Source organism: Poecilia reticulata, linkage group LG22 (genome assembly GCF_000633615.1).
Source record: "Poecilia reticulata strain Guanapo linkage group LG22, Guppy_female_1.0+MT, whole genome shotgun sequence".
NCBI classification, from domain to species: domain Eukaryota; kingdom Metazoa; phylum Chordata; class Actinopteri; order Cyprinodontiformes; family Poeciliidae; genus Poecilia; species Poecilia reticulata.
Genome location: NC_024352.1, coordinates 16,477,467 through 16,493,838, shown reverse-complemented (window position 1 = coordinate 16,493,838; position 16,372 = coordinate 16,477,467). Strand labels below are relative to the sequence as shown.

At 40.2% G+C, this 16,372-nt stretch overlaps 1 protein-coding gene across 4 annotated transcripts in view; it reads left to right on the top strand.

The window, feature by feature from the left end:
• Positions 1–16,372, top strand: part of sobpa (sine oculis binding protein homolog (Drosophila) a) — a 41,689-nt gene that overhangs the window by 19,837 nt on the left and 5,480 nt on the right. For 2 of the 4 annotated variants that reach the window (XM_008399699.2, XM_008399698.2), the window contains 2 exons: positions 5,873–5,968; positions 12,056–14,030. In XM_008399699.2, the coding sequence (XP_008397921.1) occupies positions 5,873–5,968; positions 12,056–14,029 (2,070 nt within the window). In that variant the 3' untranslated portion in view covers position 14,030. The remainder of the gene's footprint in view (positions 1–5,872; positions 5,969–12,055; positions 14,031–16,372) is intronic. The other 2 variants (XM_008399701.2, XM_008399700.2) reach the window with 1 other exon arrangement.

The following is a 16,372-nucleotide window of genomic DNA, read 5'->3' as shown; positions in this document are numbered from 1 at the left end:
TGTTTTGTTTCACTGCTACAGTCAGCCTCGTCCTCAAGAGATTGTCCACATTTGAAACAATTCCCCTGCAGTCGTGCTCTTTGCCAGTAAGACATGTTGGCTGTTTCATCAGCAGAATGCACGTGTTCAAACATCACAAACACAGAACAGTCTTCCTCTCCCTCAGTGGCTCAGATTCCATATTTTGTCTAGCTGTCGAACATTTCTGCAGTCCATTTGTGTAAACGATACCCATATGTTTCTTTCTCCATGCACCCACAAGGTTGGACGCAGCAAAGCAGCCTGCCGGCTATCTCCCTTTTTCCTCACATCTCCTCATGTCTATGCAGATAGATGTGAAGAGATGTGGGGTGGGAGGTTGGGGGGGTGTGGGGACGTGAGTGGGAGTCGTGTTGCATGAAGCATCCTCAGCTGCTTCATTCATGAAATCCAATCGTCTTCTCGTGTGACAGCGGCAGATACTTTCTCACATCTCTGCAAACCTCCACGTTATCTGGGGCTTGTCTGTGTGCAGCGAATGATGATGGATAGTTTAATTCAAGCTAATCACTTATGTTTCTGTTTACTGTGTCTTAAGCCTCTCAGTTAATATGGAAGGTCTTGCTTCCTCTTACCTTCCAGCACTTAATAATTCTGTCACCTCATTCTTATTTTATGTTATTTTTTTGCCTCTGACTCATTCAAAACCACAACGACTCGTTTTCTTCTTTGATCCTACTCTAAATTGAAATGGGGAAGATGCAGAAGTCCTCTGAGGATGTGTTTTTTACTCGTAGATCGTTTGGGGAATTTAAATAAAATAGATATCCCTCTGTAGCCTTTAGCTGTTGATGAGAAGCTCCTGAATTGCAACACCTTTAATTTCATTTGCATGATTTGTGCAGCAGAAAACCAGCGTGAAGTTTGGGATTTAGTGCAGACGAATGATACCCAGAGCGTAGCACAAGTAATCTCTGCCGTCGTATTAAACTGATCAGCTTCATGTTTTGCTCATAGCAGGTTATCTTGCAAAAATTTTATTTTTCTATGTTTAAAGATATTAGAAGGACCCAACAGCAGACAGGAAGGAGGCTAGATCAAAACAAAGATTACATTTAATGAAAGAAATAAAAATTAAACAAACATACAGAACAGTTGAATACGAGGAAAGATGCATAAAAGCTACAAGATCCCAGGCGTCAGAGATGTATAAATGCTGGGTTTGTAATTAATGGATGAAAACAAATTTGACTATTTGTTTTTGGGTTGCAGCTGTGAAGGGAGGGAAGGCTAAGCTAATGCAATAGAGGTACTAGATGGTAACTAATGGTAACTAACTACACAGACCACAAGACGACCTATGCAAAAACCCAGACGAAGCACTGGCATAATAATTTAGGTATTCCCAGTGTTTGGAAAACTTAAAAGATTGTGTCCATTTTTCCAAACCAGTTTAACATCAAACCAATTTTATTTATTTTTATGCCAAAAATATTTGGTTTTAATAAGATAAGATTATTATGAGACATAAAATCAATAAATTTATTCGGTGCGCATTGACAATGTCAATGCCATACATTTTAGTAAAACTCTGAGAGCCTTTTGTAAATAAACAGGCCCACAGAATTATAGATTCCCCACCGTGCTAAATTGTGTGTCTTTCGTGTTTTCCCAAATAATTCCTCCTTTTATTGACTCCAAGTCACTTAGCAAACTTTGCATGTTTAGGTTTGTGATGACAGGATAGAGAAGCTGATTTTCTGGCAGCTCTTGAGCAGTGAGCCTTGCATATTTATTTATTTATTTTTACCCACCTTACCATCCTCATCTCTGTGTAGACTTGTCATCTGGTCTTGTTTACCTTAGTTTTCATTATTTTAAACATCTAATTAAAATAATCTAACTTCATATATGACCAAGTTTAGGAAAGGAGTCATTTTCCTGCAGCTATGATTTATGAAGATTAGCAAAGATCTGCTTCATTGGAATGACTTGCTGAATCATATTTCCCCTTTTGAAAAGTGGCAGAAAGAATAAACCTCTCTGTCACATAATATTTACAATTACGTATTGGTTACTAAATATTAGTTGCCACAAACAATTATTAAAAAAGCTATTTATTTAAAAATTCTTCACTGAAATTAATTTGACTGTTTTTGGGGAAGATGATGGAATAGATGTAAATAAGTGATCAAATTACAGACTATATTTTGATTTAGTGTGAAATTACTGCAATGAAAAATTAATTTAATCCAAGGGTTTTCACACAGCTTTTCCACTATAACAATGATAAAGGAAGGTGCTTCCTTATGATATAAAGTCGTGACTTAAATGCTTGCTTTTTCAGGGTTTTGCCAGTTCATCTGGTGAAATCTTGCTGCAATAGCTTCATCAATCTCTTTTTCCAAGCAGTTGGGTTTTGGTGTTTTTTACTATCGATTGGTTTGATATTTTTCAAATACCGCCCTGGTGAAAACAAACTACCTTTTTTATTTTTTTTTTGGTGTTCGTCATGATTTATTTAAGAACAAACCGGCACATTTAAAAGGCATGAGAAGACTTCGGTTCGCAGGTTGTTTCTGCTGCAGCACACACTTTTCTTTTCTTGTTCACACCGTTAAGCCTCCCCCTCCTTCTCCTCCGAGACCCCAGACCTCCATCAGTGTCTTTCCCCGAGAGCTCGCTCCAGGCACGAGGGGGCAGAGTGTCGCTTCATGTCAGCCCAGAAATGTCACATCACCCCCAACACACACACAAACCTGCCTCCTCGCTCCTCCGCTCTCCATGGCTTTCCATCAGCTGCCACAGAGGGAGATATGCATGAGAGAGACGAGGGCATCTATCAGAGTGTGTGTCTGTGAGTGTGGGTTTTGTGTGTGGATTTCTCTGTTCACGTGATGAAGACTGTAAAGTGTCTGCACGTTGCAGCTGAGGCTCGCTGGAGCTCGGGAAGCCTGCAGGCCTGCCTTACACCGCTGCAGGGCACAGAGAGGAAGGTGATTATCTCGTAGCTGCCAGCCATCCAGCTCAAATAAAGAAAAAAGTAACTCCAACTAACAAGATGTGGAGACTGCAAAAGTAAACATGAACTTGGATGGCTTTTTGATATTTCTTTAACTTGTACTGCAGATAAAGTCTGAGAAAATCTTTTTTTTTTTTTTTTTTTTTTGCCAGAGCACTTATTTTGGCATCGGTAATTACTTTTTTGCACGCTTCTTATGAAGAAAATTTTTGTGTTCATCGCAGCGTTGGCTCGTCCCAAGAGTTTTAGGAGACTTTTTAATGCTTCAGTGATTAACGGGTCACATTTAAATTGCCAAAGTCCAGGAGAAAAAAAAACATCTTTGAAGGAGCTTCAGAAAGACTAGAAACAACTGATCAAGTCCGCTCCTAAAGCTGACAAGACGGTCCAGCTGCTTGAAAGGCACATTTAAAGAAATGAGAGATGACTCAACACTTTCGTGCAGCAGAGGCAACAGCAGGAATAACATTTGCTGCACACTTCAAAGCGGGATGCGGTACAAACTGCGATGTGCAAACATCACAGAGGAAAAATGTCCGCAGCACCACAGAAAAACTGGAGCAAACTGGTGTTTGTTTTTATTTTTTTCTTTTTAAAATTTCAACGGGTTTATTTTCTCTCTTGTTGTTACTCTGCGCACCCGTGTTGGTTTTCTGATTTTAGAAAGCAATTTTATTTGGTAAGAGTGGTTATTTTTGGCAGCTGATGGGCACATACACCTGGGCGGGTACGTGTGCCCAGATGGAAGACAGCACTTTGACAGCTGGCCTCGCATCCCCACAGGACCGCGGCATCAACAGAGGGGAGCATCGGGGAGGATGTCTTCCTTTGTTGCCTGAATTAGAAACGGATGGATGGATGGATGGATGGATGGATGGATGGATGGATGGATGGATGGATGGATGGATGGATGGATGGATGGATGGATGGATGGATGGATGGATGGATGGATGGATGGATGGATGGATGGATGGATGGATGGATGGATGGATGGATGGATGGATGGATGGATGGATGGATGGATGGATGGATGGAACAGTCGTTGGACTGTTTTACCCATTTTAATGTGTATTTATTCCTAATAATAGAGTCATACAAAACTTGTATGTTAAAATTCCCTTGATTTCCATTTCAAAATATTTATATTCATCACAGTGTTAATAAAATCACACTGCATATCTGTCTATCCATCGATGTCTGTCTTTGTGTGGCTCTCTGTGAGCCTTGAGCCTTGTTCACGGTGCCAACACCTCATTAGTGCAATATGCAAATGAACTGGAGCGGGGCCAGAGGGTCAGAGCACAAACTGGAGGCTGGATAATAGCACAATGCTGCATCTTTCTGTCGTTGTGCACACGTGTGTGTGTGTGTGTGTGCGTGTGTGTGTGTGTGTGCGTGTGCGTGCGTGTGCGTGCGTGTGTGTGTGTGTGTGTGCGTGTGTGTGTGTGTGTGTGCGGGGTTGTGCGTGTGTGTGCGTGTGTGTGCGTGTGCGTGTGCGTCCGTGTGTGTGTTCGCCACAGAGAGTTACTGAGTCTTCAGGTTGCTGCCCAGTTAATGTCCCTTTACCATTTCTTGAGTCTGTAGCGCACATGACTGACCTCAGAACAGATTAAGTGGCAGAAAATGATGAAATTATCCAGACAAATCAAAGTTTTTTTTGGGAGTTTTCAGGTCAAACACCTGTTTAGACCAAGTGTTTGATCACAAGGATCTGAACTTATCAATAAACATTTATAATAATATTAGCTGTTTAGTCTTCATTTCAGTGGCTTTTAGCTGTACTTTATGACCCAGTTGTATCACACCAAGCTCTGTTCTACACAAAAGTTGATTTTTTTTGTTTATATTAAAAATAAAAAACAGCGTCTCCGGAAACATCTTAACTACACCTGACATAACAGATTGCCTCCGTTTTCACGCTGTGCATAATGAATGACTCAGAGTGCAGGAAGCTCATTTTCCTGCTGCAATCAGAATTTGAAAGGATTTTTTAAAATGCTGCAATAAGATACTCATGGAAATGACACAGCTGAACTGTTTGGACAGATTTATCAAATATCATCCATTTGATACTGATATATACACTTAAAGGACCAAGTAGTCCTTTTGGAATATTTTAGGGACATGTATTTTAACCTTTTATGCCCTTTTACATGGCCTGCAAAAGTATTCACCCTTTTCAAATCACAACCTTAACTTTCAGTGCATTTTATTGGGATATTAGGCGATGAGTCAGTGTAAACTAAAGCATATTTATGACGTGGAAAGGAAATGCTACATGGTTTTCAACTTTTTTAGAAATATTTTGGACAATAGTTCAAGATTATTCAGATGAGTAAGAAGTCTATGAACGTCAATTTTCAAGTGTTGCCACAGACTGATGTTTTAGAGTTAGGTCTGGACTTTGACTGGGCCACTCAAGCATCATGGTGATCTCGTATTGACCTTCAACCATCTTCCCATTCACTCTAACTAGCTTCCCTCTCCTTCCTTAAGAAAAGTATCCCCGCAGCATGATGCGGATGGTTTGACACTTATGGTTGTAATATGACGTAAACATGTAAAAGTTTAAGGGATATGGATACTTGTGTTACCACTGTACTGGCAAAACTAATCACTTTTAAAACATTTACTTCAGATAAAAGACTGTGAACGTTTAAAGTTTTTTTTTTTCCATTGAACTAAACATCTGCACATGCATGCTTGCATGTTTGGTTGGACTGTTGAACAACTTTGCAATCACAATCATTTCAGTTTCGTTTATGTCTCTCTTTTTTCTTTGCATTTCTCAGACTTTTTTGTTGCCTCTGTTCACCTGTTTTATTTGACCATCCTTAAAAAGTAGCCATTATTTCTCCTCCCCCTCCTCAGACGAGAGACGGCGGCGGCCTTGGAGGGAAATTACCCCGGCACGTCTTTACTCAGGACGCTCCCCGGCTTGTCTTCAAGACAAACAGCGATGTTCTTGTAAGGATCATGAACATTTAACACCAGACACAGTTTCAGCTCAAAGGCTTTTATGCATACATTTATTTTGATGTTTTCATTTTTTGTGCTTTTTAAACATTTTTTTCCCCCATCACACATTGTACTCTGTTTCAAAAAGACAGAAAGGACGCATTCATACCCTTTGATCTCTTCTACATTTGTCATTTCACAACCATGAATATGTGTGTTTTATTGAGATTTTATGTGACAGTCACAGTATTGAAGTGGAAAGTTAATCATACATATTATAATTTATATTTTACACAGATAATCTGAAAAGTGTGGCATACATTTCTATTCAGCTCCCTTACCTCTGATACCCTTAAATAAAATCTATCTCAGGTAATTACCTTAAAAAAGTATTTAGTTGGTTAATGGAGTCCACATGAGTGTCATTTAATCTCAGCATACAGTTGAAACCATAAGTTTGCATACACTTTTTTCTCACTGTCTGAATTTAAGTTAGACCAAGCTTTTCTTGTTTTAGGTCAGGTTAGAATTACCAAAATTATTGCTATTTGCAAATTGCCACAATAATGAGAGAAGGAATGTGTCATATATGAATTTATTGTTGCCCATGTGAACTTCAGGTTTCACTGATGATTTCAGAGCAGAATCAATGAACATTGCAGAGAGGTCAGGGAGGAAGTTCTTCTCTGCGGTTTAAAGCAGGATTAGGTGACAAAGTAATATCCTAGGCTTTGAGCATCTCACCGTTTACTTCTCAATCCATCTTCAGAAAATAGTACATGTAACAAGCTGTCTACAAGTCCATTATTATCCGGAGATTCAACCCAGAGACCTTTGCTAACTCTGGAGGACTTGCAGACATCGACGGCCCAAGTGTGATAATCTGCAAGCATCTCCCAATAAGATTTTTCTTGAAATAAAAAAAAAGTCAGATTGGCTTTAGATGGCCTGTTTGCAGTTTGTCAAAAGTCTCATAGAAAATACAAGAAAATGGTGTGGTAAGACAAGACCCAATTGAATTTATAGGTTTACATGAAGACCGTCTGTGCAGTGGGAAACTAATACAGCACAACACGTTGAATACACTATAGCTAAGGTTAAAGATGGTGGTGGCAGCATCATGCTATGGGTCTGTTTTGTGACAATCTGACATCCAAATGGATGGTTGTCAATATTATTGTACTTAATGGCTGATTACCAAATAATTTTAACTCTGTGGATGCAAACTGTTCAGATATTCACAAATTTATCTTCTGGCGACTCAATTAAAACAAACTCTGTCTGAACCCAAAAGAATCTGCACCACGTGTACCAGTTCTTTCTTATAAAAGACCAACATTGGAATTGCTGGGGTCATGATAAGGATATTCAATCACATCAGGACACATTTTTCAAATATTTGAAGTCAAATATTTAAGGAAACATTGATTATTTTCTTCTTAATGCAAACAGGCAGCTGCAAGCCAAAAGAAACATTTCATATCTTTGCTAGAGATCAGAGTTTCTGCAAGAACATTCAGACACGAGCCACCGCTCAAGTCTCATCTTTCTTGCAGCTGGAGTGGTTTCACTCATCAACCCGGCCCGTAGTGTGTGCTAGGAAATCCTCCAACCGAGCTTCACTTGGCCGAGACAGGAAGGTTTTTACATGTCACATTTATAATGACCGATATGATGGCTGGCTGTAATAAGAGCAGCCTGACAGACACGCAGAACAGGCCTGGACCTCTTTGACTTTTATCTGCTCCTTAAACTTTTCGTTCTCCATTCAGATTTTAACGAAGTCACACACACGGTGTGGCTAATGTGAAGCCCAGAAACACGAAATCAACCAGAAATCCTTTTTCTTTTATTGACCAGGTCATTATGATCAACAAAACAATAAATGGTGTAAACTAATTACACCACTGCATCAAAGGTATATGCTGCAGATGGTCTTCAAGAGGTTGAATTGAAGTAAGCCTACTTTGAACTTCATTTTCCAACAAACTCTTTTTCTGCTAAGAGCATCAATGCATTCGGCGCAGATGTCTAAAGTAGTCAGGATATTCTGCAGATTGTTTGGAGCTTACCTTGGCTTATCAAACTAACTTTCTCTTCAATTGGATGAAGGTTGTGCTGTGAAGTCTCAGGGCGTCGAAAATTGTTTCAGATTTTCAGTGATGGATTTATTTAATAACCAGCATGAACAAAATACCTAAAGTGATGCTGTTATTGTAACATGTCCAAGGTGTGTGGCCTGAGCGCTCCTGCATGGCTTGGCCATGAAGAATTTGAAGCTTCAAATAGACGCCAGTTTAGAAAATGATTGCAGTGCCACTGGTGTGGCTGCCGAACTCGTATCGCCCTGCCGTTTCCCTGGCAACAACCAAAACTATTGTACCACTCTCCCACTAACTGCTGAATCAGTTAATGCCACGGTCACCTCCTTCCACATAGAAATTGGTATAATCACTCTGCTTGCTGCTAATGGCTCTTTGCTGCTGAGAAGGTCCAAATTACCCCCAGGCTCAGCTGTGCTGGTTGCTGAGAGACCAAAGGAAGTAGTGAGCCACTGGGCTGCTGCAGTTTGAACACAGTTTCTACGTGTCTTAGCTGCCAATAGACTCTTTCAGAAATACTTCTGGGGACTTCTGTGTGGTTTCTGAAAAGTTCAAGACGACATCAGGTTTAAGTTAAAATGTTCATTTTACAACCCTGAGCCACCAGGCAAGACAGTCATGCCACCATAATGAGCGACTTATTTAAAGGTTAGCTAGTTTCTCAGCCTGAAGGGTGTTATGGACAAGCAGTCTATGCAAACATCTGGCCAGCTGGTGAAAAGCAAAAGTGAGTCACGTAATTTTCTGCCAGTAACACCCAATAGATGGTGGTTAAATACTCCAAGACATGACGTAACACAGCAGTTCAGCCATAGGAAGTTTTTTTTTTTTTTTAGCTTAACAAAAACGATGCAGTGACACACTCCACCAGGGTGTTTCTCCCCTTGGAATTGGAGATATCCGAAACAAAGCTATTTGTTGCCATCTATATTGACCTAGATAAGATCCTATTTAAGTCATCTATGGTTCTGCAATACCAACTTTATTTTTACTTGTGAAATTTGTCTAATTATGATTTGTTTCCTTTGATTCACCATAATCTTACCATTTACTACTCTGAAACCCCCTCTTTATCTCCTGCAGTTGTTTTAAATCTGTAAATACTTCTTCAGTTACTAAAACTTTCCGGCATAGCTATGCAACTTGTTGCATCAAAAACACTTTCCTCCTGCCCCACAACCTTTTAACAAGGCCCATCTGGCTCTTCCTAATTTTCTCCCTTCTCGTTGTCGGTTCAGAAGGTGAGAGGAGGAAGAACGGCTGCTTCTTTTCCAAGCCAGATAACTGTAATGCAAATGGCTAAAGTACACCACCAACGCTGGCTCGTTGGCCACGGTGGAAATAAATGGCCGTAATTAGGCTGAACTGCAAACATCTGTGTGCAGGAGTGTGGAGCGAGACGAGAGGGAAGGAGAAAGCACAACTCCATTAGCGTAATGCTCGGTGAAATTTTCACTCACAGTGCAGAAAGTCGTTAAGTGCTCTCCGTCTGTCTTTCCGAGTCGAGGAAAATTTCAGTGCATTTATAATTTAAAATATCCGAGGTCTAGGAATATAAAACTCAACTTGTGAGAACACTTCTTGGACTTTTACTCTGTTACGCCTCATTGGATTAGTGGGACTAATTGAACAGTTAAAGCATCTAAAATTAAAATGACTTTTAGTGGATATGTATGAAACTATGTCTCAGATCTGTTCTATGGTTATGTCACCATGCGTGTAACTTCTTACTCTATCTTGTACGATTACTTAAAAACACAAAATATTTGCAAAGTTGTAGCAGATAATGTTTATTTTACAAATGCATGCACATAGACAGCCTTTCTGACTTAATCTTTTTAAGCCACTGTCAGACCTGATTCTTTCTAATAGACCAGTGTTGCTTTGCACCATGTAAAACACGAGTTTATCCGCTTCCCAGTTGCATCCTTCAACTTATTAACATTCAGCAGGGGGGCAAAAGGGTCTGTATGATGGATGGATGTCGCTGAAGGGTCTGACAACTGATTAATGCCTTAATTATCTCCAGTGAGGACCTGCCACTCCTCCCAGAGCTGACAGAGTGAGCTGTGTGTGGCCTGACGAGCGTCGCCGTGTTCGGGGCTCGCCCACTGCTATCTGCTCCACCGGGGGTCACATTCATTCTCTTCTGTCAAGAAAAATGCTCACATTTTTGCACTGTGAAGGTGTTGATGAAAGATTGCAGCAGCCTGTTTTGGGGATCAGCGCCACTGCAGTGGTTATAAAACTTCACATTTAAGACGAGCCAACACACATTTGGATTCCATGTCGCTGTATAAAATAACAATTAGATGGAAAGGCAACAGAAATGTATTATGTACGTCTATTTTTATAGAAAAAAAAGTATGTGATTCACACTTATTTTTTTCATACCATTAACTGTTTAATAGACTTGGATAACCTCAGTAAATATAAAACTATTAAAGGAAATGGCTCTTGAGTCCAGAATTTCAACAAGATCTTTACAAGACTTTATATTTTTTATGGTAGTTTTTTTTAAAGCCATGTAGACATTTTAGTTATTTTAGATCATCGTCTTGCTGCAAAACCTAAGTACACTTGAACTAAAGGTCACGAGGAAATTCTCCCTCAGGATTTTGTTGTATGGAAAAGAACTCATGGTTCCATCAACTCTCATAAGACTGTTGCCCTACCTGCACCATGCTTGACGTTGTCTACGACTGAGCAATATGGACAAAAAATATTTGTATTTATTAATATGTTTTGACAGATTGAAAGATAAATATCACACCGTTTCAAATTAAAGTTTCTAAGATAATATGTATTCCAATACAAACTGAAAGAATAAACTGAAGCAATCATTATTGATAGCTAATGACATTTGTTTTCATAAATTACACACAGATTGTATGATGTCATGGGTTGCAAATACAGTAAACAAATTAAACATTGCACTTTCTTCACTAGCAGTATAATGATGTAAAAGCATTTGAAGAACAATTTGAGACTTCAAAAGTGCTTCAGTACATGAATGAAAAAATGTAAATCAGGTTTACAGCACCTTTTTCTCTACCTTGTAAAAATGCTTAAACTTAGGACATGTGTTTTGTCTTTTCCCATTGAAATATTTCTGTTTATATGTTCTGGGTTAATTTTGGACTTCCTGGAACAGTCATCGGTGCTTAAACAGATTAAATCTCTAAGGGAACATTTATTATATCACCCCAATGAAAGGGCTCTTAAAACACTTTCATAATTCACTAGAACTTCGGAAAATTCACCTGATTATTATTTTGTGATCCTGTGACACAAAAACGAAGAAAAAATACAAATAAAAGAACATCTATTTCATTTTGTCTTTAAAAAACTATAAAATTGGGGGTTCGTTCTTTATTTTTCACTATGAATCAAAAACTGGGTGATTCTTGTTTTCAGTTTGTAGCTTTTAAAACCAAACACTTTAATGTATTTTTGTGGAATACCATGTTGTTACTTCAGATCAAAGCAGAAATTAATGGAATGACTAGCAATATACTCTGAATGTCCAAAATGACATGATTTGGATATTGTTCCCAGTCTTCCTGTAGATTTGTTCAATTAGACACCTGCTAGAAGCTGCCATATGTATTTTACTGCATTTACTACTAAGTTGGCACAATATTCAAATCCTTTTGTTGAAGGAAACTGAGGGAAAATATCTTGCAGCTGTATCAGAGTCCTTGGTCTCCCACAGGACTGAGAGTGAGTGTCTCTTTCAGGCCAACAGAAAGTGCAAATGAGAACTTGTTGCGTGGGCAGATTGTTAAAGACAGTCACCTCAGTTGCATAGCAGCAGAACATTGTTATGTCTGCATTCACTTCTGTAAATGTAGAGTTGTTAAAAGCAAATGGGGGATGCGTATTTACAAATATAAATGAACTTACTCCTTAAGTAAGATGATAATGATATAACATTGTGCTGTACTATATGTACATGACAATTTACATATCTTATGTGCTGTGTTTTTTGCAGGTGTGTGACTGGTGCAAACATATTCGCCACACTAAGGAGTACCTGGACTTTGGTGCTGGTGAGCGCAGGCTGCAGTTCTGCAGTGCCAAATGCCTGAACCAGTATAAAATGGACATTTTCTACAAGGAAACTCAGGCTGCCCTGCCTGGAGCATTGTGTAACCCCGGTCATGGAGCTGGAGGGGAGGGAAAGCCAGAGTGCAGTGGAGGGGTGCAGCTGCTGACTCCTGAATCCTGGGGAACGCCACTAACAGATCTTCGGCGTAAGGCTCCTTCACCAGGGGGCCATTCTAGCACCTCTGCCTTGGTCTCCTCCACTTCCTCTGCCACCTCACCGTCAGAAACAGCAGCTGTGTGTTCCCCGTCCTCATCCACTTCAGCCAAAATCCCCACACCTAGACCTCATGAAAGCCCAACACTTCCCCCTCCACCTGTTTCTTTGCACCCACCGGTGGGGGTTCCCTCTGGCAGCCCACCCATGGTGATGACACCCAGAGGACCTATGCCCCTGCCTCTGTTCATGGAACATCAAATGATGCAGCAGATCCGACCGCCATTTCTTCGCCCCTCTGCTCATCCAGGGGGACCTAACAGCCCACTTTCAAACCCCATAATCCCTGGGATTGGTCCACCTCCTCCCCCAAGAGCCCTTGGTCCAGCATCAAGCCCCATGCACAGACCCCTCCTTTCTCCACACCTCCACCATCCATCCAATCCTAATCCAGGTATGATCCCTCCTCACCCTGGCCTACCTATACCAGGTCTACCCCCTTTTCCTCCTGTCAACATGATGCCCAACGGACCCATCCCTTTGCCCCCAATGATGAACTTTGGCATGCCGTCCTTAGCCCCATTGGTACCCCCACCAACTCTGTTGGTCCCTTACCCAGTTATTGTACCTCTCCCAGTTCCAATACCTATTCCAATCCCAATCCCTTTTAACTCCAAGTCTTCGAGGGACCAACCAGAAAGCAGTAGTTCTGTCCACAGCGCTCCAGATTCTTCAGAAGCATCATCCTCTAGGGCTCACTCTCCAAGTTCTTCTGGAAGTGACAAAGGGGACCACAAGACAGAGCCAGCTGGTGGAGAACAGGTTTCTCCTGTACCTGGTGAGAGAAGCAGGACAGCGTTCATGGACTTGACTGTGAAGGCAGAGGATAATCCAGGCAGTCTTTGTCTTTCCAGTGGCTCTGGACTGATTGATGGTGTAATTGACCTAACTGTGGGCCAAAAGCCAGGCCAGCAGCACCTCATTCAGACCATGCTCGCTGGAGTCCAGGTCAAAGTGGAGGAATCAAGATCTCCACCAGCTGATGGGTTTGGGAGGGAATGTGTAGGTAGTAACGCAGAGAACGCTCTTTTACCACAGGGCAGTTTTACAGAACTGGACACTGGCAAACACCTTAAGTCATTGGACTCTGCAGTGCAACCTTCCAGCAAAACTGATCTTCCAGAGAGTCAAATAAGTCCTAATTTTAAACCAGCGCTCTTGCCTACATCATTACGGACTCAGTCGTTAGCCCTTCCTCAGCTCCAAGCTAACTCTGTTGCCCCTTGTAATGTAATAGTCAATGGCACTGGATGGCATTCCCTTCTCAATCCAGACCGAAAAGGAGAGAGGGATGGGGAGAACCCGCCAAATAATGGTGATCTGGAGCGCGAGGCACTGAAAGAAAACAATTGTTCGGTGGGTGAGGCAGGGAAAAGAATATCAGCACAAGATGAGAAAGTGGACACAAAAGTGGACAGTAAGCAAGACCCTGACTCCAGCATGGAGGAGGGTGAACACGCCTACGCCCTGCCACTTCTCTCAGCAGGAGGTTGTGTCGTCATCCAGCCTGTGCCAAAGCCTGCCGCCGACAAGACAGCCATCCTGTCCTGCTCCATCAGCGCACCGCTGTCAGCCGGTGGGAGCCCTGAGCTGGAGCCGCCGCTGAAGAGGAGGTGTCTGCGAATCCGCAATCAAAACAAGTGAGGTAAGTGAATTTTGATATTATCAAAATAACACTTCTAGGGAATCTCACATCAACATTTTGCCATGGGCCATTACCGTTACCTGCAATTTGCGAGTTAATTCCAAGGTTGCAGGATTTCTTATTTTTGCTATATAAGGAGGGTGAAGTGATAAGGTTATCTAGCGCTGTCATTTTCTCGGTATCACCGATCAAACCAGCTGCTGTCTAATTTTATCATATTTAACAAATTGATTTAACAAATTCAACTTAATCTAAACAAACTAGTTATACTATTTTGTTGTGAATCAGTGGATAAAATTCATCCTGTGACACAAATCAACTTCCACAATTGACAACCGAGAGATGTTAGACCATGTGTTGATCAGCAGAACAGAGTAGTGTTAAGTATGATTAATGTGTTCAAAGTTCTAGTAGCCAGTGTTTTAAATCACATTTGTTCTTTGGTAGGCTTTGATTTTATTCTTTTCAGCCAAAGCAAAACCCTCGAGTCACATGTTTCCGGATAATTTGGTAGCATCACACAGAAGTGGTACATGAAAAGCACTTGACAAGTGGAATAGAAAGATTTTACTATCTATGTAAAGTGCCATAAAAAAATATTGTTTTTAACCTTTTTTCACATGTTAATGTTTAACTTTTAAAAAAAGGACATACGGTTCTTTGAGACTGAGGCGAACTTGGATATCGGTGCTCACAGGTGTAAGCAAAACGGTAACCAGGCAATTGGACTTGGAGAACGTGTTCAAACATGCCCATCAAAGAACCCTATGACGGTACTTTGGGAGTACTTTGGGAGTACTTTTGGCCTTTGATATAGGCTGTTGGGTCCCTGTACGATCAGTGTCGGAGAGCGTCAGACTCAAAGTCCCCCTTTGTCCCTGATGCTGTTCATAAGGTTCATGGGCAGAATAACTCGCACAGCAAAGGTGTTGAGGGGATTTGTTTTTGTGGATGGATGGATAGTCAGAATGTGATGTCTGTCTATAAAATGTCTATAAAATATCCTTTACTCAGACATTTTCTCTTCTTTTGTAGACTAATAATAAAACAGTCTGCACTCTTTTCTGTCATCTTAGATTGTTCAGGTGCAGTGACAAAGATTAATCAGAGTGACACAGTGTGCTGCTTGATTTTTGGGTAGACACAGTGTGACTTCAGACTTTGGAAAAAAGAAGTGGAAAAAAAGAATGAAATGATTTTTCTCAGCATTACGTGAATGCTGCGACAGGGAGATCTGTTTGAATGTCACCTAGGGAACTCTTGTGGAGAACATTTTTGAAAGGTGTCTGATTCAATAGCATCCTGGTGAATAGGATGTTTAGCCCACACATTAATTTTCCAAACAAAATGAGCGTTTAAAACTTGTTAGATCGCATTCTCGATCACCAAAATGAAAACCTTTTCTTGTCAAAAGACCCATTCTGCACATTTACACTACCGTTGATGCCACATTCCTTGGCTTATTGAATACTAATTAAATGAAACTGCAATTTTGAGCAATTTAAAGGCAAATTCAGGTTAGGGTGGCACGAGGCGAGTGCTCTGAATGAAATCAATTAGTGACGACAGAAGAGGGAAATCAAGCCCTGCAGCCAGCAGCTAAAATGAACAGAATTAATACGCTGTAATAATCAGACAAGTGAAGGTTTATTTCTTATGAAGACTGACATTGGAAAGTCCAAATACTTCAATGGTCTTCCAAAAATATTTTTTATTTCATAGAAAAATGCTAAGGCATTAGTTATTTACCATGACTAGTATTTACCATGATTATTTCATTTGTTTTAATGACAAAATGTGTGGATTGTGCTTTAAAGCTGGTTCAATGACAGGAAATCAAGAACTTTCACTGAACTGTATGTTCTGGAAAAAAGCTCATTTTTGGTTACTAAAACCTGTGCAACTTTCTGAGAAACATTCAATTAAAAGGGGCAGTAGGTGGGATTGTACAATTTACCACTGAAACCAGATTATTGCTGTATAATGTATGACTTTGTCCAGTTCATTTGATATTAATTAAATTTTTCACAATCTAAAGTTACATTTACATTAAATTGTGTACTACGCAGATTATTTATGTATTTTATTTCTTCAAATTAAGAGTTGTGCATGCAGTTTCCGTGTGTTTAGTAAAATTGCTTTTTTAAACTGCATAACCCAATGTTTTGGCTCTTCTTCCTCAAGTCAGACATATTTTCTTTGAGAATGAGATTAAAGCTTAAGGATTTAGTGACAATAGCAAAAAAAATTATATTATATTATATTATATTATATTATATTATATTATATTATATTATATTATATTATATTATATTATATTATATTATATTATATTATATTAT